General features: G+C 35.3%; 1 protein-coding gene across 4 annotated transcripts in view; it reads left to right on the top strand.

Annotated features, from left to right (window-relative positions):
* RTN4 (reticulon 4) overlaps window positions 1-25,400 on the top strand; it is a 73,103-nt gene that overhangs the window by 38,984 nt on the left and 8,719 nt on the right. For all 4 annotated transcript variants that reach the window (XM_019827207.3, XM_019827208.3, XM_019827209.3 and 1 more), the window contains 2 exons: window positions 18,055-18,262; window positions 22,730-22,868. In XM_019827207.3, coding sequence (XP_019682766.3) covers window positions 18,055-18,262; window positions 22,730-22,868 — 347 coding nt within the window. The remainder of the gene's footprint in view (window positions 1-18,054; window positions 18,263-22,729; window positions 22,869-25,400) is intronic.

The raw sequence follows: 25,400 nt of genomic DNA, 5'->3' as shown, positions 1-25,400 counted from the left end.
TCTTAAGTTATTTACTTGCTGAATTTAGGGACATTTTGACACAGGAGAAATTAAGATCCAGTATAGCCCATATTATGCCAGAGATTTATTTTGATTATTTTTAGATACTCAGTATAAAATTATATTTACTCTTAGAGCTCTCCGGGAGCCTCATGTTGTATGTTAAATGGAATGGCTTAATATTTTAGTGCTTGTCTTTGTTTTTTTTTGTTTGTTTTTTGTTTTGTTTTTTTGCTTGGTACCTGTCTTTCTGATTTACTGGTGAAGTTCTATTTTATTATTTATCAGCAGCTAATTTTAATGTTGTAGATTATAGGTTACAACTTAAATGGAAATCACTGAGGAGGTGAATCTGCCACAGAATGAGTTTTCCTCATATGTGAGGAAATGAGTGTTTTTCATTTTATGATCTGGGCTCAAATCTAGACTCTAGGTACATTTTAAAAAAAATACTTGGGTCCATATTTTTTTCTGCTGTTCCCCTCCCTACCTCAAGTGCCAGGGTTGAAATACAAGTCAGGCCTCATAATGATGATGAAGTAGAATAGTGTGACAAAAATGAGAGATACTTTGATTTCAGTGTTTTAAAAAGTTGTTTGGTTGTTTTTGCTGATTAGGCAAAGTAAGGCATTTTATCTTTCAGGCCAAGACCAATAGTAATAATTTATATTCTTCTATATGTTTTTTAATCTTCAGTTTTCTATTCTTAGCACCATACTTACATAATACCTGAGATCCATATGGGTGCTTGATTATTGGGGTTATATGGAAAGCATTGATTAAGATTTTGAAGAGGTTAGAATAGGAAGGAATGAGTAGGTTTTGAGGGTTGGGTAGGGTGGAAAAATGTGATATAACCTCTAAACAAGGTATAAGTGAAAGTGAGTAGAGCTTTTTGGATAGAACAGTATTTATAAGACAGTAGTTGAAAGGTAAGATTGATACAGTCAAAGAATGTAGAAGATTTGCAAGATTTAGGTCAGGTTTCCTCAAACTTCCCTGAAGATGAGAGAGAATCACCTAGTGCTTCTTAAATATTCAGAGTCCTGTGATTGTACTCAGACCTACTGAATCAGAATTGACAGGGGACGGGTCTGGCAATCTGTATATTAAACATCTTGGTGTAAGTAATGTTATAATCAGGCAAATTTAGGAAATACTGATCTTGGTTTTTAAGTTTCTGGTCTGGTAATTTAATTTTGGCCAGAGTAAGGCACTTAGCCTTTTTGGTCTTGATTCAGTTTCCTCATTTGCATGATTTCTAGGCTTCCAGTTTTGAAGTTCTCTGTCTTTATGAAAAGATACCCTGGACCAGATTGCAGAGGACATTGGCTTTTGGATTTTATCATAAAGGAAATAAAGAGCTTTTGGAAGTTTTAAAGTTAAGAATGATAAAATGATTATCTGGTTTGAAAGACTGGTTTGGGGTGCTGTAAAAGATAAATTCAAGTACTTAGAGGCAGAAGTTAGGATGACTGTATTTGTGGCCAGATTTAAAGCAAATAGTGCCCGAACTTGGCCTGAAATAGGAATGAAAAGGAAGTGACAGATTTGAGAAACTCAAGCGAGTAATACTTGACATCTGACATAGATTTGTAGGACTAGAATGAGGGAGGTTTTCAAAGGACAACATGAGATTCAGTCGTGTTGAGACTGGCAGTGCCAGTGCTTTTTAGTGTCCATGGAAATAGGCACAAATGATGCCAAGTTCAGTTTTAGAAGCTTGAAATTTGAAACGACTATAGAATTTCTCTGAAGCTCAGAGAAACGTCCGGTTTAATGATAAAGAATTGGAAATTGGAATGGCTAAATACTACAGAAAAGCTGTTTACTGTGAAGATTGAGAAATGGTTGCAGACCCTGTTGAATGAATTTTAGGAACATGTGCAACACTGTCCTTGGTTACTAATGCTTTTTGAATTTGGCAGTTAACACGCTGTAGGCGATCTTTGAGAGAAGTTTCTGTAGTGTGGGGACAGAAGTGTTCCTAGCATTAAAATCCAATTTGATTAGATCTTAAGACGAACTGCTTTTGGCCCACTTGTGGAACATACTTCTTTGCAGAGGTTCTTGTTGGCCCCCTGGTCTTTACTTCTGATAAACCACTTTCAGTTTCTTTGGAGGCTTAATGTTAACTAAGTATGTGGGTATGTTTATTTGTTTGTTTTTAAGGTTTTTTTTTTTATGTTTATTTATTCTTGAGAGGGAGAATCCCAAGCAGGCTCTGCACTGTCAGCACAGAGCCTAACGTGGGGCTCAAACTCAACAAACTGTGAGATCATGACCTGAGCCAAGATTAGGAGTCGGACGCTTGACCAACTGAGCCACCCACGTGACCCGATATGTGGGTACAGTTATATGTGCATACTGACATTCAGGTAGAGAGGAGCAAGAATCTTGCTGTGTGAAATAAATGCCTCCCTTAACTCCTGTGAAAGCCAAAAAGTACCTCAGAAGGGAACTGTGGAGTTAATCAATTTTGAGACTGTTTTTGGGAGGAAGGTCCTTGCTTTCCATTCTAAATTTAGTTGAAACCCAACGTTTAGGCAGTCATTGGATATTTCTTTCACATCTTGGTTTAGCACAACACTATATTTGTATATACACAGATACAGATATATATAGGGAAATATATAGGTATATACATATTTGTTGTATTAGGTGTCTTAAAGAGTAAAACTGTTGTTTCACATGGAGTGGTTTTGTTTTGGTGTTTTATTTTAGTGGTGTGTGTGTGTATGTGTTGGGGGACATATGGTACATTTTGTTCTGTAATCTTTCACTAAATGGGGAAATATCTTTCATTTAAAAAATGTTCTATATTGTTTTAATGGCTATAGTATTCTAAGTATGTACAATTAATCTCCCCTAGTTAAGTATTCAAGTTCCTCATGATTTTGCAAGTATAAACAATGCTAAAGTGAATATAAATCTTTGTTTTTATCCATGATTATTTCCAAATTGCTGGTTTATAGTATTTTGGCTTTTGGTTCATGGTGCAAAATTGCCCTCCAGAAAGAGGATACAAATAATAATTATTATTATTTTAAGATGGTACAAAGTATTATACAAATGTATGAAAGTGTCTGTCCTGAAGCTTTGGTCATATGCATTTCTGATGGTTTTAGCTCTAAGATAGTCAGTTTTAAGTAGTTAAATCACTTGATGAGAACCAGGTTTATATTAAAAAATAAATTTGCAAATGCTTTCCTCTATCTGTGGTTTAAAGTCTTCTATAGATATGTGGGAGTGTTGGTGGAAATACCCTCTCTCTTTTATTTATTTATCCAAGTTTGGGTATTCCTAATTCCTTACTAAGACTCTTAACTGGTTTTCCCAGTAAATCCTATGTATTGCAGCCAAGTTAATCTTCCTAAAGTGTCGCTATAATCATAGCACTTAAGGAGTTTTTCTTTACTTTTCAAATTAAGTTCATACTGTCTATCCTGGACTTTCAAAAGGCATTCTGTGGTTTAGTCCTAACTATTATAATCCTGTCTCTCATTGCTCTGTCTATAGACACATTGAAGGATGTGTTCCCTAAATATGCTAGTTCTTTGAACTTGCTTGTCTTTTTTCTGTCTAGAATGCCCCTTCTCCCATTTCATTTTGCCCAAGTATTGCTTACCAAAGCCCCAGTCTTCCTTGTGGTCTTTACTTATCCTCCCATGTGGAGGTTCTCCAGTGTTCCTGCAAGCTGTGCAGAGTCAACAAGGAGACTGATCAATGAAGCCACCTCTGTTTCTGCCTTTGTGGAATTTAGAAGCTAGAAAAGGTCAAGAGATCTATATCTATAGATAGGTGTATAGATGTATATAGATGTGTCTCTAGATTTACATGTATATCTAGCCTGTGAACTCCGTGAAGGCAGAAACAGTGGTGGCTTCATCGTTGGGTTTCTTCGTTGATTCTGTACACCTCAGTGATGTAAGAGGCTGGCTGAGAGCTGTGATGTTCAGCTGGGTTTATTCCTGGCCTGGAACCCTATACATATATTCTTGAAAAATGCAGACAAGGCATCTTACTAGTGTTTTATTCTCACTTCCTCATTTTATAGGTAAGAAAACCAAGAAGAGTAAAGAGATTAAATTATTCAGGACCACATAGCTGATGGCATGGGGCTTTTGTTTTTATTTTACAATTTCTATTTGTACTTGAACAACTGAAGATTGAAAAATGTAAATTGACCCATGTTTTGATTTTTGCTCATTTAATAGGCTGTATCATCTTATTGAACATGGTGTATGTTTCTTTTTTGTATGGTCTTTACTCTGCAATAAAATAGGCAGTAATCTTTCACACTAGCAGTGAAAGAGGGTAGGTGTGGTTAGTTGTTGAGTATTGTCAAAATGTTAAGCCTAGTGAGGATTCTGTGAGCCAGGAGTATAGTTTCTCTTTGTCCTTAGAGATTGGATTACATGCTTGAATATAGGAAAAATACTTAAGCATTGAATAAAATTCTTATTCTGATCTCTAGGTTCCCTTGTTATTTATTCAGTTTAACTCATCTCAGGCTAGAATTTAGGCTAAATTATGTTATTAAATTTAATTTAACCAGTGTTTCTCTTTGCATCTTTGAAGTAGTATTCTGAGACCAAATTTTTTGTTTCTGTACTTCATCATAGATAATGCTGACTTTTGTTACTGTGTGTGTGTGTGTGTGTGTAAACCGGCTTTCACGTTTCAGTCCAATCAACCATCAGACATTTATGTTAGGTATTGATAGACACTAAAATACTGTTGTCTCTCCTAAAATACTGTATCACCACCATCTTATATTTATTCTATATAGCATTTACTTAAGGAGCTCAAAGCAATTTAAAGATTAAAAATTAGCAAACGATAATGGTATCTCTGCAGGTCCATTGTTAAAAGCTAGACATTGACATAGATTCAGTAATTTCTACTCTCAAACTACAGACTTGTTAAAATTATGATTTTCATAAGAATAACAGGAATTATAGCTGTTCTTTGTTGTATACTCCCATTGTGTATTTTTCTCATATAAACTAAAATAATGTAAGATATGTTATTTAGTATTCTGATATGAATACTACCTCCTTTAATCGTCTGTACTATCAGCTACTTATTCATTGAGCATTTATATTCAGTGTGAATGATAGGTATAAATGGTTATAGAAGTACAGATCTTACTTGACTTATGATAGGGTTACATCTGATAAACATATCATAAATTGAAAATACTGTAAGTTGAAAATACATTTAATACACTTAACCTACTAACCATCATAGCTTAGCCTACTTTATTATTTTTTTTTACTGGTTAAAAATTGATTTAAAATTTTTAAAGTTATTGTTTAATTTACATTCAAGTTAGTTAGCATATGGTGCAACAATGATTTCAGGAGTAGATTCCTTAATGCCCCTTACCCATTTAGACCATCCCTCGTCCCACAACTCTTCCAGCAACCCTCTGTTTGTTCTCTATATTTAAGAGTCTTTTATGTTTTGTCCCCCTCCCTGTTTTTGTATTATTTTTGCTTCTCTTCCCTTATGTTCATCTGTTTTGTATCTTAAAGTCCTCATATGAGTGAAAATGTATGTTATTTGTCTTTCTCTGACTAGTTTCGCTTAGCATAATACCCTCCAGTTCCATCCATGTAGTTGCAAATGGCAAGATTTCATTCTTTTTGATTGCCAAGTAATACTCCATTGTATGTGTATACCACATCTTCTTTATCCATTCGTCCATTGATGGACATTTGGGCTCTTTCTATACTTTGGCTGTTGTCGATAGTGCTGCTATAAACACTGGGGTGCATGTGTCCCTTCGAAACAGCACATCTGTATCTCTTGGATAAATACCTAGTAGTGCAATTGCTGGGTCGTAGAGTAGTTCTATATTTAGTTTTTTGAGGAACCTCCATAGTGTTTTCCAGAATGCCTAGCCTACTTTAAACATGCTCAGAATATATACATTAGCCAACAGTAGGGCAAAATGATCCAACACAAAGCCTCTTCTACAATAAAGTGTTGAATATCTCATGTAATTTATTGAATACTGTACTGAAAGTGAAAAACAGATTGCTTGTGTAAGTTGCTTACCCTCGTGATCCCATGGTTGACTGGGAGTTGCAGCTCACTGCTGCTGCCCAGCATCACGTGAGAGTATCATACCACATATCGTTAGCCCAAGAAAAGATCAAAATTCAAAGTATGGTGTCTACTGAATATGCGTTGCTTTCGCACCATCCAACGTAGAACCATGTAAGTCAGGGACTATTTAAATATCATTGGCTTACCTACTTCTGAAGTTCATTTTCTTTCCTTGTACTAATAATTTGCTTTGGGTGCCCTCCGCCATTCCAGTCTGTTAAGATTTTCAAGTTTCTAGAGTTAGGGAATAGTGTGTTTTCCATTTAGTTTATTAGTAGAAAATAGAATTTTGAGCAGTGATTTTCTACTCCTAAGGTTTGGTTCCTATTTCTTGTAATGTTGTAATGCTCAGATGCCAACAAGAAATAAAATTTAAACTATAGTAAACTATGCATTGAACCAATGTCTGTTCTAATTTTAGGTTTACATTTGTGTACGTCTGGATCAATTCTAGTAATTTAAAATAATGACTCCATACTTACCAAAGTTACCAGAACTCAGGTGTTTTATAGGAAGAGTCCTTATTTTTACATACTTTACAGCTGGGAATTGTTTAAGTTTGTGCAGGCAGGGAGAATCATTGGTTAGGATTATGTAAATTTAACATGCTCAGAGAGAAGATATTTATTTAGCTTTACCTTAGAGAAAATGGAATTAGCTATATAAATTTTCCTGTGGAGGGAAAATTATCATGGTTTAGAGAAATTGGAAGTGGGAAATTAGAATCTATCTTCTGTATTTTTTGCTTTTTAATAAAGCTAGAAATAGAATGTGGGGTTAAAGGAAGTATTGAAAGATACATGAACTAATTAATTGGTGAATTTAACTTACAAATGAGGCCTGTACGAGTACTGACATATTCCTTTAAACACAAAATGTGGTATGGTGGAAAAAGTGAGACTTTCATGGTCAGAGCTGAATTTCAATCTATGACCTTACATAATAATTTAATACCTCTAAGCCTCACCTGCCTCATGTGTAAATACTTAGTAGAGGAATGAGATTAGTGATAATGTATGCAAATTACTCAGAACAGTTCCTTGCTCAGAATAAGGGATTACTAAATTATTATAGAAAAAGCAGGTATAGAGTTTATGCTGATTTTACTTGAAATGCTTTTTCTGCAGGTGTGTGGTGGTTGAAATTGTTCAGTATACTGTAATGTTGTTGGAAGTAAAGCAGGAAAGATTTAATGATAAAAGAGACAAGGACCTGAAATTGTGTGAGATCTTCTCAGAAACTCTAGTTATAGGAAGAGGAGATGGCCAAGAGAGATGCTAGTATTTTTGCCAACTATTTGGTTGAGATACTTGGTAGCAATAGTAGGGATCCATCAATCTGAACTGCTCACTGAAACTAAATTAGCAGTGCTTTCAGAGAAAGTTGAATCACCCTTAAAAAAATCTGGGCTTAGTTAATAAGCATTGCATGTAATATTTGATTGCCCAGCTTGACTTTGTCTCATAAGATACTAGTTAGTTCATCAAGCAACTTACACAAGCAATCTGTTTTTCACTTTCAGTACAGTATTCAATAAATTACATGAGATATTCAACACTTTATTGTAAAAGAGGCTTTATGTTGGATCATTTTGCCCCACTGTTGGCTAATGAACTAGTTAGTTCATCTGTGAAATCTCTTTTCGGCTTCAACTAACTACTTAGTTTGATGTCTGTTTTCTAATTTTATACATGGGGAAACTAGGTTAAGTGATCTAGTCTAGGTCATACTGATGGTAAATCGAAGGAAGAAATAGGACACAAGCCCATCTTAACTGTCTTTGTTTAAAGAGTTAAGTTCCCCCTCTGCACAGATCTTTTTCTGGACCTCCACCTGTCATTTATTAGCTTGGTGAGTGCTCACTTGGTGGTGGTAAAAGCTTATTACATAGGGCTAAGTGATCAAGTCTGAGTTTGAGTCAGCTTTTCCTGGCAATTGGGAAGAAATTGATTTAAAGTTGTGGTTCCTAATAAATACATAATGATTTATATAAAGCTTATGGTTGTGAAAAATAACAATTTTTATTATAACTTTAATATATGTTTATTAGTTTCTTACTTAACTGCCTGACTTTATTAAGGAAAACTTAATATTTGCTTTTGCTTAGGAAGAGGCATTGTCCTGCCCAGCCATTCCCTGTACCTAACAGTATTTTTAGGACCAAATAGTTCAGCTTTTCCCCCCTAGACAAAAGATTTTAAAATTGAAACCTGGCTTCAGGCTATTCAAGGAAGAGCTAGTAAGAATTTGATTTGAGGCAAAATGTAATTGGATGACTTTTGCATGTAAGGCATGGACGGTAGCACTATTTTTAGCTCTGACAGATGACACTTTATGATTACCCAGTGTAGGCAAGCAACTCTTCTTACTCTAGATTGGGCCAGAGGTTTTTATTTTGAAGAAAAGACTGTAGTGTAGAGAGTTGTTTTTAAATAAAAATATTAGTTTGATAAAGATGCTGCTGCTCTGCTCACTGCACAAAACACTAAAAAGTTTTCACATTTTTATTTTGAAAATAAAAGTGGGTAGGCACTGCAGGGAGTAAATCACTTTTTTACTAAACAACCAGAATGTATTGAAGTTAATCAGCATTATTTTGGTACAGCAATCCATAAGCATTTCCCACAGTTGTAAGAGGAAAGGCACTGTTAAATTAATCTCAGATCTTTAAAAGGATATTTCATGAATATTTAATTTTTTAAAAATATTTTTATTTATTTTTGAGACAGCATGAGCAGGGGAGGGGCAGAGAGAGAGGGAGACACAGAATCCGAAGCAGCTCCAGGCTCTGAGCTGTCAGCACAGAGCCCGATACGGGGCTTGAACTCAGGACCATGAGATCATGAGACCTGAGCCAAAGTCAGACGCCCAACCAACTGAGCCACCCAGGCGCCCCTCATGAATATTTTATAAAAGAGTAAAGTTAAGGCTACAGTAGGTTACCTTGCATGATTAACATTTTATTTTGCAGTGTAGAAGGAGACCTCAGAATCCATGAAAGATTAAGTTTTTCTTGCACAAGCCCTTTGTCTTAATTTTGGTATCTCAAGAATAAAAAGACCATTAAACTCTTTATTCATAAACAGTACTAATAAGTACAGAAGAACCCCAAATCAGCATTATAGTGAACTTAGAGTTCTTATTTAAAGAAGTCCTTTATTTTAATTTGAAAATAGTATAGTCTTTAAATGTTTCTGTTCCTAAGAATAATCTGGCCTGTATTCAGACAATGCAGCAAATATTAATGAAGCAGGTAATGGGAATTTAAAGATGAGAGGTATTCATCAATCCTTCAGGGTCTAGTAAGAAGAGACAAGCCTGTAAAACAGTATTTGCTGTTTTATAAGTTACCAGACAGCAATGCTGTTTGTTACTGAATAAGTATAGATATCTGAAAGTAGTTTAAATAAAACAAATGTGAAATCCAAAGCCCCCCCAAAAAATTGAATAAGTTAATTTACGCCAGCTTGTTTTAAACTGTCATAAAGTATGCATTCATTCTAATCAATCAGCAATATCTATTGAAAGTTTAGTTGATTGAGGCTTTGTGCTGAGCTCTGGGGATATGGTAAATAAAGGCAACATGCTGTCTTGTGGGGTTTACAACCTAATAGAGAAACAGATGTTAAAACAAGAATTTTTTAAATTTACTTCTAAATTCTTTTAGGTATAAAATTCATTGATATTTAGTATATTCACAAAATTGTGTAATCATCATCATTAATTCCACGATATTTTTATCCATACCCCCCAAAATCCCATACCCATTAGAGTCACTCCCCCATCTACTTCTCCCAGCCCCTGACGACCACTACTTTCTGTCTCTATAGCATCACCTAGTCTGTATTACATATAGACATTACATATAAAGAGAAACATATAATGTGTGACCTTTTGTGTTTGGCTTCTTTCACTTAGCATGATATTTTCAAGGTTCATCCATGTTGTAGCATATATCAGTGCTTCATTCCTTTTTATGGACCAGTAATACTCCATTGTATGGATCTACCATATTTTGTTTATCCACTCATCAGTTTTTCAGCATTTGGGTTGTTTCCTCCTTTTTGGTTACGAATAATGCTACTATGAACATAAGTTCTTGTATGGACACATGTTTTCTAGTCTTCTGGGTGGAAATTTCTAGGAGTAGAATTGCTGGGTAGTATGGTAACTCTGAGGAATTGCCAACCTTTTTCACAATGGCTGAATTTTACATTTCCATCAGCAATTTAAGAGGGTCCCAGTCTTTGGGACCTTCTTGTCAACACTTGTTACTGTCCATCTTTTTAATATTAGCCATCCTGGTGGGTCTGAAGTGGTATCTGATTATGGTTTTGTTTTACATTTCTCTAATAACTAATGATGTTGTTTTGTAATGAGCATATTCTCATTGCTTTATTGGCCATTTGTATACATTCTTTGGAGAAATGTCTATTCAAATCCTTTGCCCATTTTTAATTGCCTTATTTGTCTTTTATTGTTGTAAGAGTTTTTTATATACTATGAACACAAGCCCCTTATCAGATGTTCAGTTTGTGAATATTTTCTCCCATTCAGTGGGCCATCTTCTTACTCTTTTGAAATAGTGGTTTTTTGGGGTTTTTTTTTTGGCAGTTGGTTATCCAGTTGTCCCGGCACCATTTCTTGAAAAGTCTCCTCTCCACTGAATTGTCTTGATACCCTTGTCATTCAACTGACCATGAATACTAAGAGTTTATTTTTGGACTCTTAATTTTATTCTATTGATCTGTCCTTCACCCTTGTGCCGCTACCACACTGACTTGATTACTTTAGCTTTGTAGGAAGTTTTGGAAAAAGCAAGTATGAGTTCTTCAACTTTGCGGTCCTTTTTCAAGATTGTTTTGGCGATTCTGGATACCTTGCATTTTTCCATACGATGTCTACCAATTTCTGCTAAAGGCATTTAGGGTGTTGATAGAGATTGCACTGTATGTAGTAGTTCAGTTTGAGGAGTATTACCATTTTAATAATCCTTCTAATCCAGAAACATAGCATGTCTTTTCCATTTACTTAAATCTTTAATTTCTTTCAACAATATTTTGTAGTTTTAAGTTTCTAAGTTTTGGGGTTTTTTTTCATTTTTCATTTTGTTCCTAAGTATTTTATTCTTTTTGATGTTAGTATAAATGGAATTCTTTTTTTTTTAATGCTTATTTATTTATTTTGAGAAAGAGGCAGGGGGCAGAGAGAGAGAGAGGTAGAGAGTTAATAAAGTAGCCTCCGTGCTGTCAGCGCAGAGCCTGACTCACGGCTCAGTCTCACAAACTGTGAGATCATGACCTCAGCCAAAAATCAAGAGTCAGATGGTTAACTGACTGAGCCATCCAAGTGCCCCTGGAATTATTTTCTTAATTCTTTTTTAGGTTGTTCATTGCTTTTATAGATGTATGCTTGAGTTTTTTGATACTAGTCTCACATTCGGCAACCTTTCTGGACTTGTTTATTCTAGTAGCTGTTCTGTGGATTCCTTACGATTTTATGTATACAAGATCATGTTATCTGTATACATAAAAATAGAAAGTTTAATTTCTCCTGCTTAATTTCTCCTTTATAATCAGGATGTCTTTTATTTTTTTTCTTGGGGGTGGGGGGCTGATTGCTCTACCTCATACCTCCAGGACAGTGTTGACTAATGGAAAGAATGAGTGTCTTTGTCTTGTTCCTGGTCTTAGGGGGAAAGCTTTCAGTCTTTCATTAGTAAGTATGATGTAAGTTGTAGGGTTTTTGTAGATATTCTTTATCAGCCTGAGGACGTTCCTTCGATTCCTAGTTTGTTGAGTGTTTTTATAATGAAAGGATGTTGGATTTTGTCAGATGCTTTTTCTTTGACTGTTGTGATGATCATGCAGTTTTTTTAACCTTAATTCTATTTATAATATGGTGTGTTAAAGTGCTTGGTTTTCATATGTTGAACCAGCTTTACATTTCTGAGATAAATACCACTTGGCCATGGTGTATATAAAGCTTTTTATTTGTTGCTGGATCCAGTTTGCTGTATTTTGCTGAGGGTTATTGTGTCTGTATTCATAAGGGATATTGGTCTATAGTCTAAATTAATTAATGGATATAAGTCTTTTGATGAATATTAGATGCAATAGCATTTGAATATATTTCTCAGAATTTTGTTAAAACTTTGTGACTACTCCCTTATAATTGAAAATAAACAATCCTGGATAAACTTAATCTTCCAAAGTTTCTTCATTAAAACCAATTTAAGGAAATCCAAGAGACTAGAAATACTGAAGAATGTCACTTAAGGTGGCAGCCCTGTTTGCTAATATTTTTATAATCTAATATTTTTTCATCCTTGCAATTTCATTAACAATCTTTAAAATTTCCTTACACAAAATTTATTTCTTTGCACAAAATTTATTTTGCCCAATGACTTTGGTAACAGTGTAGACTGCCTCTCAGCCCTTCCTAGTGTAAGTTATATTAATTTTTGTCTTCCTGTGACTTTCAGTACCTAGTTGTCTTTGACTCTCTTGGCTCTTCTTCCCTTTTTTCCTCCTCAGTGCCTTGAGGGTCTGCAGCTCCACCACCACATCCCTAGGGCTTATTTCAACAAAGCTTTCAAAATATCTACTTTTGAGTATTCTTGTATAGCTATTTGCATATGTTCATGTAATATGTGGAGGCTTGCATGTGTGATTTTCAAAGCTCTTCCAGTTTTTGAAAAGACCTTATTTCTAGGAATCATGATAGGCAGAAGGAAACTAATAGGTTAGGGTTTACTGTACCTTCATGCAGTTAAATTTATTTTAGGCTGTAATCACTGAATACTACTACACCTTATACATGACTATTTCAAGATGATGAACTTTGGGGGAAATTGACTTGGTTCAACCCAAAGCCCCATGTTAACAACTTAGCTGTATACTGCTAAAGTTTTAAGTATAATAGTAATTCATGTTTGCCATTGAAGGGAGACAGTTTCAAATGGTATAGAAAGGAATAAAGCAGCAAGTCTAGACCCGGGGGTAAAAACTGTGTTTGCTAGATACCCATTCAGACTTCATGGTTACCCTAAGTTTTTAAAATTTTACTTGATGAATCTTTTTTAGCATTTTGTTTCTACTTATCAATATGGACATGTTTCTTTGGTGATATAGTTCTGCATCACTGTACTTAAGGACTACATAATGTTCTTTTGCATTGATGCATTTTCTAATTTTACTTAATTAGATTCACATGGCTTTTAAAAGCTGTTTTTCACAACTTGATTAATTATAGTTTTCTACTATGGGAAGGTACCTTCAGGTATGTTGGAATAGAGCTCTTTGCTCCCTTTTGGATTTAACTGTTGGTTAAGATAAAATTTTTGTCTCATTGATTAACAACATCTCTTGTTAGTCTTACCTTGACTTTCCTGGCCTTTGTTATTCATCTCACATGTGATTATTTGCCAACACTGCTTATTCATTATGTGTGCAAATGCATGACATTTTGAAGGACATTAATGTGCTGAACCCTCATTTTGGCATTATACATGGGGCATATGAGTTTTATCAATAGGAAGTTTGTGTTGAAATCGGTGTTCTTACCATTTACTAATTAAGTGATATCCGTCCAGTCATATATAAGAGCTTGGCTCTCACTTTCTTGTCTGAAAGCCTGCCTTTTAGGGTTTTAAGAATTGAAAGAGATAATGTTATATAGTCTATAGATAGTATTTAGCACAATGTAAGTGCCTGGTTCATACTGACTCTGGAAATAAAGGGAGGTGTGGAGAATGTAGACCAGCAACTTGGAAGAGATTTCTGAAACATCTTTCAGTCTGTCAGCCTTAAAAGGTTTGTAGCTTTCCATTCTTTTTTTTTCTTTTTTTAGCCTTTCTCATACTGTGACCTTAATGATACGGTTTATAATTGCTTGAAAAATTGTAGAAATATGAATTTATTGTTTTCCTAAAGTTTTAATGTTGTTTGACACTTAAAAAGCAAAGTGTTTTTGTTAAGATTCATTTTAAAAGACTGGTATGAATAAACATATTTAAGCCCCTCCTGAAAATCTAGATCTAAAAAACAAGATATTTTAAAATTTATATTTGGCACAGATAATACATGAATAAAATCTCATTAATTCAGACCCACTGATTGGGAATTTGAATTTGGGACTGATGTATATCTTTGTACTAACTGTGTATTAGTTTCTGAAGGGAAAAGAAAAATCTTTTATCTAATGCCCTGTTTACTAATGATAAAACTGAGCTCCAGAGAACTTGAAGTCTCATCCAAAGTTGTACGGTTGCAGAGCCAGTACTAGATTGTGGTTCTCTTGAATCCCAGCCACGGGCAGTTTCTTCCGCCATATCTATATAGAAATTATAGACCAATTAGAAATCATTCTTATCTAGTCATTGAAACTGTTCAGACAGTAACTCTTATATTAGGTAATTTGGTTAGTCATTGATATTGTACATCTCAAATCTGAAATCATTCCTTTTAATAAAATCAGGTCTTACTGAATAGTTTCTAATGATGGTAAGGAATAGTGAAGATATCTGCATTTATTTTAGCTTATCACCAATGGTGATTTTGAAGGTTAATAAATGTTGGAGCACATTGAGAATCCTACATTTTTATAAAGCAGCATTTGTTCATCTAAAAATTTGAGTGCTTTAGTAGAAAAATAAAGTACTTGTTGATTCTTCTAGGATGCTTTTTATTTGTTCAGTAATAGTGAAAGATAAGTTTGAAAATCCTTTTCCATGTGGGTTATAAAGTAACATGTTTATAACAGCAATACAATTCATTAACTTACAAGTTAACCATAAGGTTGAAATTTTCTTTTCTTTTTGTTCATATTTAACACCTGGATAAGATTGGTGATAGTGACTGTGATGGTGTTCATAATAATAACAGCAGATAACAGCCCTACATTTACTAAGAATTTATTATATGCTGTGCACTATGTTATGTCCATTATATTTGTTATCTTATTAATGAAAAATTTTGTTAGTTCATTTTCTCACCTAATTCTCACAATATCTCAATAAGATCATTCCTATCTGTATATACATTCTATAGATGGAGAAACGAGGTACAGAGGGATTTTAGTGACTTGCCTGAGGTCATATAGCTAATGTACGGAGTGTAGGTGATAACAACACTAGAGTCTAATTGCTTGGCTTGGGGCACAGGGGAGCCTCACAGGAAAGAATTACATTACCAAGGGCAGTCTTTATCATTTGCTTCCTCTTTCACTGTACCCTGTTTTAAAAAACTGCATTAATTATGAGAACCATTCCTAGCAGAGACTTACAGTGATGCCTGCATGTTTATATGTTCTATATCTTCCCATTCTTTAGGACCCAGCTCAGTTTCTTTTTCACAGTCTTTTAAGTTTCCTCCAGTTTTTTTTGTTTTTTTTTTTTTTTTTTACTGATGAATTCTCATGGTGGTGCAATAGTTATTTTATTATTTTTGTCATTGTTTTATATGTCTGATCTTCCTAGAATTGTAGTGTTGTAGAGTTAGACAGGGCGTTAAAGAAAAGTCCACATCCCCATTTTTAGGTTTTTATTTCATTCTACTAGGTTGAATTTCTTGAACAGTATCAGCTCAATAAATGTTTGCTGAATGTCATAAAACTCCTAGCATCACTTGCTATCTCTTTATTCAGTATGATATTATTCATGACATCATTTTGATAGCATAGGTACACTGCTTCAAGTTCTGGTTATTTCTCAGTTGTGCTAATGTATTGGTACAATAGTAGAAACAAGTTGAATAGAACAAAACTGATGCAGATGTTTTAGGCAGGGTTGGAATGAACTTGAGATGGGGAAAATGAATAAATGAAATCAAAGTCTGAAAACAAAGCTGTAAATCATATATAGAATATTAAATTAATAGCATTTGAATCAAATCATGGTTAGGAGAGTAGAATAAATGCTTCCCAACCATAATGAATGTTGAGCTCCCACTGTGTGTCAGAGACTGTGATGGGCATTTAAAATCTGTTCATCAGTACTCATGGTATATATATACTAACAGGAATTCAGGGCTTCAAGATGATCTTAACATTTTACATTTCACATTTCACATGCATAATTTTCCCCACAGAAGTACTGCTAACAGTAAAGGACAGTTACATACTTTAGAGAGCCTCAAGACCAAAGCAGCTCCTGGAAATGTGGTTTTTCTTTGTTACCTTCTTTACATTAAACATTAACGGATATTTAAGGGGCTCCTGGGAGGTTCAGTCAGTTAAGTGTCCAACTCTTGATTTCAGCTCAGGTTATGATCTCACAGTTTGTGAGTTTGAGCCCTGCCTAGGGCTCTATGCTGATAGCAGGGGGCCTGCCTGTGGTTCTCTCTCTGCCCCTCCCCTTAAATGAATACACTTAAAAACTAACAACTAACTAACTAACTAACTAACTAACTAACTAATGGATATTTAATATTATACTCAAGAAGGGGTACCTGGGTGGCTCAGTCGGTTAAGCCTCCGACTTCGGCTCAGGTCATGATCTCACAGTCTGTGAGTTCCAGCTCCACGTTGGGCTCTGTGCTGGCAGCTCAGAGCCTGGAGCCTGCTTCAGATTCTATGTCTCCCTTTCTCTCTGCCCCTCCCCTATTCATGCTTTGCCTCTTTCTGTCTCTCAAAAATAAATAAATGTTAAAAAATTAAAAAAAAATTCTACTCAAGAATATATCCATATTTATTTTACTGTAAGAATATCACCCCTCCCCCTGTTCACAATCCATAGACAAATTATGTTTTGCCTGTGAATTCAAGAGCTGTTGGGCACACTGCAGAATTCTCTGTGGGTTGTACATAACCTGACCTTAAGAACGTGGGCCTATGCTTATTTGATCCCCAGTGGCTCTCTGACCATAGGCCAAGAGCAAACTTGCTAAGTTTGGCTTTGTCTGACTCCTTACTATTAATAAACATTATATAACAGTGTAGCACATTTAGTTTTTCTCTTTTTCTTTACACCTAAATTTTTATGGCATTATATTTATCTTCACTCACAGAGAAGTAGCTTTTCAGGTAATCCAAAAGCTGTTTCCATTTGTCTTCAGTGTTTTATAGGAAATTTTTGCTTTAATGATAGCCAGGTTAGGTTACAATTTTATTATGTTTCCCAAAGACAGATTTTTTTTAATGTTTATTTTTGAGAGAGAGAGAGAGAGAGAGAGAGAGAGAGAGAGAGAGAGAGAAAGAGAGAGACAGACATAGAATGATCAGGGGAGGGCCAGAGAGATAGAGGGAGACACAGAGAATCCCAAGTAGGCTCCCAAGTAGCTGTGCTGACACCTCAGAGCTGTGACATCGGGCTCGAACTCACAAACCACAGGAACATGACCTGAACTGAAGTCGGACACTTAACCAACGGAGCCACCCAGGTGCCCCTCAAAGAGAGATTTCTTAAAAGAAGAACTGTAGAACACCTATGCGTAGTTTTTCGTAGTTTTAATTTCTTAATATTTTTTGAGTTAGTGGTTTTTCTGCAGATAAATACATTTTTACATCACTGAAGTATCTATTATTTTAGTGAGTGCGTGTTAAGGTTTTTTTCAATTAGTTGTATTTATATCCTGCATTGAACAAAGTTTGAAAGCCTTCAAGATGGTTTTTAAGAACCCTTGTTTTGGATTAGAAGTCTGCTGTACTGGGCTTGAGAATGGAACAATCTTGTCTAGCCAGACTGATTTGGACACGAGGGAAATAGATTTGGATGAGAAAAATTGATGGTAAATAGAAATCGCTATAGGTATGATTCTAATTTACAACTTAGATGGGTTTAAAATGCAGCTTACAAAGTTCATTTTTCTTTAACAATTTAGGTTTTGATTGTACTTTAGAGACCTTTTTATTTTTATAGGTGGAGCAAATATAAGTGTGCCAAATCCAAATGGATAAAATAATGTTCTAATTTCAGATTTCTTCTTTTTTAATTTTTAGTTGTTGACCTCCTCTACTGGAGAGACATTAAGAAGACTGGAGTAGTGTTTGGTGCCAGCTTGTTCCTGCTGCTTTCATTGACAGTATTCAGCATTGTGAGTGTAACGGCCTACATTGTCTTGGCCCTGCTCTCTGTGACTATCAGCTTTAGGATATATAAGGGTGTGATCCAAGCTATCCAGAAATCAGATGAAGGCCACCCATTCAGGTGAGATGTCTGGAAAACAAGGCACACGTTGGCAACGCTGTAAGCAGGATTAATTTTGAGACTTCATTCTATTTGTAGAATTACAGGCATGCATTTTTTACTGTTTAAAGATAATTGTAGATTTTTGCTCAAAACCTATTCCAAAAGCATCTGCTTTTGAGATTTTTGAGATTAAAGGTCATTTCACGGGCTCATGATGGAGAAAACTGGGATTGTGTGTTACTTGCTTAACTCTGCTGTGTGTTAGTAATATATATTTATTAGAACTAGGTATTGGTTCCCTAATTTTACTTTGGAAGCTATCTTTTTAACATGGTAAGGATTGATGAAAGTTATATTTTCTTTATTGCATACTTTTCATGTTGATATTAGAAATACCTTTCTTTCCAACAGTGTATGTTTTTATATAATGCTGTCTTACCATCCCTTCTCTATCTAGTTTCCTCTTCTTGTTCCCTAAGGCATACATTTGTATTACCCTTTGGTGAGCATCTGTATTAGCTTCTTGTCTCTAAACTATCATCTTTTGCCCTTATTTTTTACAAGTACACTCTAGCATCATATCTAACTGGTAATGGGACAAACCTCAATTTGGGTCTTCTGCCCTCACTTCAGATTTACCATGTTTTTCCCTCACTTAAAAAAAAATGAGATTAAATTCACATACTATAAAATTCAGTGGTTTTTAGTATGTTCTCAGAATTGTACAACTATCACCATCCAATTCCAGATATTCTCATCACACCAAAAAGATATTTTGTACCCATTGGTAGTCACTTCCTACCCAGATCCTGACAACCACTAACTCCTTATGTCTTTAAATGAACCTTTTTTTCTCAGACTTGTCAATTTCTATCAGTACACCACTATTATCCTCATGTCAGGCTCCCAATTTTGATGTTATCTTTGTTAGCATCTCACATAAAGATAACTATGTTGTGTTGTTTCCCCCCTGCTTCCTCAGTGTAGACCACAAGTCCATAAGCTGTAGCTAAATCCAGTCTGCTGCCTGCTTTTGTAAATAAAGTTTTATTAGAACATAGCCATATTCCGTCACTTAGCTGTTTTCATCATGCTCTAATAGCAGGGTTAAATACTTGTGACAGAGACCATATAGACTCCAAAGCCTGAAATATTTACAAAAAAGTTTGCCTACTCTGGCTGGACTTCACTTGTTACCAAATTGGGTTCTGGTTACTTTGGTTTACTTTGACTTTTATGGATGTTGTCAGATTAATTTTTCTCAAATACCACTTTTATTGTATTTTTAGGCATATGGGCTCCCTGTTCACTACAGGATGAAGTCCACATATCTTTATCTTCTCTCTCATGTGCCCTTTCTAGGGTTTTGTGCCCATTGATGCTGCCTTTTTAGCTTCTCAGGTGACCCTATATATTACGTTTTTTTATTTGGTTCTGTGTTTGATTTCAAGATGGAACTTTTTGAAGAAGGCTTCTCTAACACTAGGTCCAAATGATCTGAGGATTGATTTCCTATCTCACTAAATATGGCTTTGAAATGGTCTCTGATTGTTTTGTATATGGAATTTTTTTTTCTCAAATGGATCCTGAATATTTAAAAAACTATTTGGTAAGGCAAGTATCTATGTGGGCATGAATGAGTATGTAACTACCTAGAACGTTATCTAGTTGGTATTAATATGTAAATGTAAACTGATTTTCACACTTTACAGAAGAGAGCTCCATCATTTTGCTTATTGTAAAGACTGGTTATTTGTTTCTCTCTAGGTCTCTTCGTATTAAGTAATGATGCTACATAAGTTTTAGGGAGAGACCAACATTGATGAATGGTTCTTATGTCCCTAGCCATTTATGTACAGACTGAATTTTCCCCAAAACTCAATGAGACCGATGGTATTATTCACTTCACAGAGAGGGAAACATACTTGAAGTTCAGTAACTTGAAATTGCAGCTTCAAAATAAATGGCAGAGCCATATCATGCCATAAATCATAGAGGAATATGGTTTTTAGTTAGTTATACTGAAATATATAAAAACATTATCAAGCCAAAACTTTTAAATTATCTACGATATAAATTTCACACGTTGTTTGATTTTAAAGAAGACTTTTGCGGGAAAAACCTAGTGATTTCCTTCTTTATTTCCTTAGAAACACTTTATTTTTCATTCAGAAGCCTTTTTTATAGTCATTATAAATTCAGCCAACATGCCAGTTTAATCCTGTTGGACAGTTTTTCTAAGTCCTCCCAGTCACACTGCTAGCAGTGGCACCCTTCAATTTGTATTTGATACCTATGGTCACTGGACAAGATGCTGGCAGTGCTGGCGTGGGGTTATACTATCACCTCCGTGCCGGTTGAATGAATGTAAGTATCCACGGGACTTCATTGGTTGAGAGGGCCACATGTGTGCCTGCCTGCCAGGCATCTTGTCTTCAGCAAGGATAAGAGCAGTGGTACAAAGGAACAGAATATCAACTTCAAGCTCTATCTGCTTCTGTTCTGTGTTTCTTAAAGCTATACAAATAAATTATTGCTGATTTAAGGGTAGATGTGAGTCTTTGATAATTTTTAACTTGATAATAACAATTTGATATTTGCTGGTTAATCAATAAAAGTTGGCTGAGTGCTATGCCATTGTAATAAAGATATATTCCTGGTTGTTAATAGTTTATACTTTAGTAGGGAAAATGTACAAGTATACACATTTCCAGGGCTGGATATGGCCAATACTATAATACTGCTACAAAAGAAAGCTACAAAAGAGTGCATTAGAATTGCATAGTAGTGTCTTAGAGAAGAAAGAGCCACAGAGGCTTCATGTATGGGTGAGATTTGAGACAGGCTAACTGACTAGATATGCTATTACTAGAGGTGAGAGGAGAGCAGTGTGGATTGGGAAAACAGTATGGTGAACAAAGGCAGTAAGATTAAAAAATGTTTGATGAATGGCTCGTATTTGGCTGCATCATAGTGAGTAGTGAGAAATCAGGTTGGAAAGGCTGAGGAGAGCTCTGGTTGAAAATTTGGAACCATAGAATCACAAAACGTTGGAGCCTGAAGAGATTTAAGAAGGTCTGTTTCTTTAATTTTCAAGTGGGAATCATGACCCTGAGAAGTCAAATGACTTCACAAAGTTACCTTATCTAGATAGTAGCAAGTGTCCTAACTCCTACCTGAGGTCAATCTAAATAGCACTGTTTAGGATAGCTCAAATAAAACTGATCTGGCATTGGCTGAAGGAATGGATTAGGATGCAGACAGATTAGAGATTGGTTTGGAGACAGATAAGAATACCCCAGTTGTAAATAAATGAACACTTGAACTAGAGTGCTAGCATCGTGAGTAAAAATGAAGGGACGTAGTTGGGACATACTACAGAAGGAAACTATAGGATAAGGAGTTATCAGAGGACTGTTGTTTCCAGTAGGAGTAGCTAGTATCCATAGACATGGGGGAGTGATGAGGAGAGACTGGGGTTATAAGTAGGTATTTCTGACAGATAGAAAAGTTCTTAGCATTTCTGAGCTGGTTGTACTCTGCCAAGATAAAATGGCTGCTTTGAAACAATAACTGATAAAACAGTTCCTTGCATTCCTGCAGATGACTTTTCTTCTTCATTACAGTTCTCTTCTTAAATAAAACAATTCCAGCTATCTTAGTATAGATTAGGGCATCTAAAAGGGCAGTAACTATTATGTTTTACTAACATTAGCACTATACTTCTGGCAGCCATTTCACAGCCTGGGCCTTGAGATATTGGGTAGTTTCCCCTGAAAGTTAGGCTGTGAGAGTGTAGTATTTGGGAACAGATAGAATCTTTGTTAGGAAAACCCAATGACAGCCTAATGTCAGCTTGAAGAAAAAAAACCAAGTCCCTAATAATAACTACCATTTATTGAGTGCTTCTTTGTGCCTGCTTGTGTTAAGAAGCACTTTATTCAGTGACTCCTCATGATAGTAACTTTCCAAAGTGACACAAGACAAGTAAGTGGCAGAGTTTAAGATTCAAGCCCAGATCAGTCTGACTTGAAAGCAAATGCTTTTTTCTGTGCTCATCAGCTGACAGCGTGCATATCAATGAAATCTACCCATTGCTTGGTGAATTTTTACATTGTGCTTCATTTAGAAAGAGTAGTTTTTTTTTTTTTTTCAACGTTTTTATTTATTTTTGGGACAGAGAGAGACAGAGCATGAACTGGGGAGGGGCAGAGAGAGAGGGAGACACAGAATCGGAAACAGGCTCCAGGCTCCGAGCCATCAGCCCAGAGCCTGACGCGAGGCTCGAACTCACAGACCGTGAGATCGTGACCTGGCTGAAGTCGGACGCTTAACCGACTGCGCCACCCAGGCGCCCCAGAAAGAGTAGGTTTTTTATGGTAGAGTATTTTGTTAATGTCTTTTTTTACAGATATGTAATTGCTGATTGACAGACATCCAGGAAAAATCACTCTGATCAGTGACAGGATGTGTTTTGTTTTCCAGGGCATATTTGGAATCTGAAGTCGCTATATCTGAGGAGTTGGTTCAGAAATACAGTAATTCTGCTCTTGGTCATGTGAACTGCACGATAAAAGAACTGAGACGCCTCTTTTTAGTTGATGATTTAGTTGATTCTCTGAAGGTAAGTTTATTTGCTCTTCATTTTTGACATAGAATTCAATATCAAAAGACTGGAGTGTAAAATTCTACTTTTCCATATTAAAAGTAAATGACAAGTATGTAGCGAAATCAAATGACAAAGATGTACTGTCAACTTAAGTGTCAAAAATTAGAATCCAATCAACTATTTGAGGTGGAAGAAAGTACTATTCTTTTTTAAAGGAAAATAAGTTAGAAATTCATACTTTTGGAGATGATAAAGATGAGAAGTGGGAAAATTATACATTTATGATGAGCACTGAGTAATGTATACAGTTGTTGAAACACTGTACTGTCCACCTGAAACTAATATAACGGTGTATGTTAACTGTACTGGAATTAAAATAAAAAATTAAATTTAAAAAATGCAACAACAAAAAAAGTGAGAACATTAAAGGGAATTTTCACTGTAGGAATGAAGATTAGATTTGATACCAGAATGTGATTTAATCTCTTTGCCTTTCTTTTAGAGTCTAGCACTTAATTTCTTAGCTTATGTGTGATTTATATACACACATAAGCTATTTTATATCTTGGACTCTTTCCCGAAATGTTTATTCTGGAAAAGTTCTGATACTTGGAACACCTCAACTAATCTTCAGTTAGTAATTACTGGAAGTCTTTCTTCAGTTTTTGGATTTTGCTAGAGTGACTGTTAGAGTCTCACCTTGCAAATAAACTTTCCTGGAGTTCACTGACTCAAAGCAAGCACTAAATCACCTTGTAACATGAGTTCTAAGCACTGAGACTTGAGTTCTTTACATAGAACTTACCATTTGTGTTTTGTGTGTTACTGTCTGTGATCATGCTTAAGATAGACTCATTTCCAGTCTAAGCCTGGGTAGAAATGTACTACGGTGGTATTTATAATTTTTCTTTGGTAAGAGATATGTACGAGATAGCAATTTATCATGCAGACCAAGGATATCATAGCAATACCGTGATTGGGCCTTTTGACTCAGTGAAGCAATTTCTGAACAGGTTACAATAGGTTTAAATGCTCAGTGCTTTTGACAAACAACTTAGCTTTAATAAGCCAGTAGATGGACATTATTTTCAGCTGTGTCCTTTCAGCTTCGGACTGGGAATCTCAGTTACTTACTAACGGCATTAATGGAAAATCATTTAGTTTCCTTTTATTAATATTTCTTTTGTATCTATAGAGTGCTTGCTTTTAGTGACATTCTGTAGTAGTGCTTTGATATTATCTGATGTCAGTCTGTAAATGAAACTATGATGGCTGTGTTATTTGGGATGTTTGATTAATTACTTTCAAAGGGAAAAAATAACAAAATCCTTTGGAGTAAGTGGAATAGAACCTTGTACATATAAGTGCCACAAAAAGCCAGTTCCTATTCATTGAAGTGATATACGCTATATATAGCTTATAGCTGGGGTAGAACGTGTGAACCATTGAGGAGAAAGGTACTAGTGTGGTTTAAGAGGGAGTGGTTGTGGTTGGGAACTGGTTGAGAAAACACACTATACGTAGTGATAAAAGTTTCAAACAGCAAAGGACCATCTCTGAAGTTAGCAGTCAAAAATTGGTGGTGGGGGGCGACTTCAAACAAAAGCATTATGAAGCTTGATAGAGGAGAGTCATTGTTTTTATAGACTTAATAAAAATTGCAACAGATAGAAACCAAAAGTCATCCTTCATGTTTACACAGTTTAGCCATGAAGGCAGCGCTCTGTATGTCTAAAAGATGTTCTTAAAGAAATCTGTTTAAAAATAAAACAAATTGATCTGGGAATGATGTGTTATGTTCCAGTTTTTACAAATTTTAATTGAAAGTTTCCACATGTCTTTAGTCAAAAGAAAATTCTGTTCTTTCAGATTTTATTGTCATCTATATACATTTCTAGGCGTAGACAGTTATGTGTGGAAATACTTGGCAAAGGCTAGAGGAGCATGAAAACGTTAGAGGAGGCTTGATGAAATACTCTAAACACCTTTTAAATTACAGATATGTGAAAATAGGATGAGGAAATTTTATGAATAAGTTACTTCTAGAAGATGAATTATTTCATTTTGCTATTAAAGCTCAATTTTTAATTTCCTTTGAAAATTACCTCAGGGCGTTGGTTTTTTGTTTTTATTTGTTTTGTTTTTATTTGTTTTGTTTTGTTTTGTTTTTTAAGCAGGCATGTTATTCATGATGGAGCTAGCATAAGCGAGAGAAACTGAACTTGATAAATTTTTGCCTTCAGTGACTTTTATATGTGTGACTTTGTAGCAGAAAATGGCACATAATGAGGCAGATTTAGTTTGTGAAACACTTTATTTTTATGACCGTTTTTTATTTCTTTAAAACAAACATTTTTTTTTAAGTTTTTTTTTTTTTTCAACGTTTATTTATTTTTGGGACAGAGAGAGACAGAGCATGAACGGGGGAGGGGCAGAGAGAGAGGGAGACACAGAATCGGAAACAGGCTCCAGGCTCTGAGCCATCAGCCCAGAGCCTGACGCGGGGCTCGAACCCACAGACCGCGAGATCGTGACCTGGCTGAAGTC

Source organism: Felis catus, chromosome A3, assembly GCF_018350175.1.
Source record: "Felis catus isolate Fca126 chromosome A3, F.catus_Fca126_mat1.0, whole genome shotgun sequence".
Taxonomy (NCBI): Eukaryota; Metazoa; Chordata; class Mammalia; order Carnivora; family Felidae; genus Felis; species Felis catus.
Note: the sequence above shows the minus strand (reverse complement) of the source record. Positions and strands in the feature narration are given on the sequence as shown.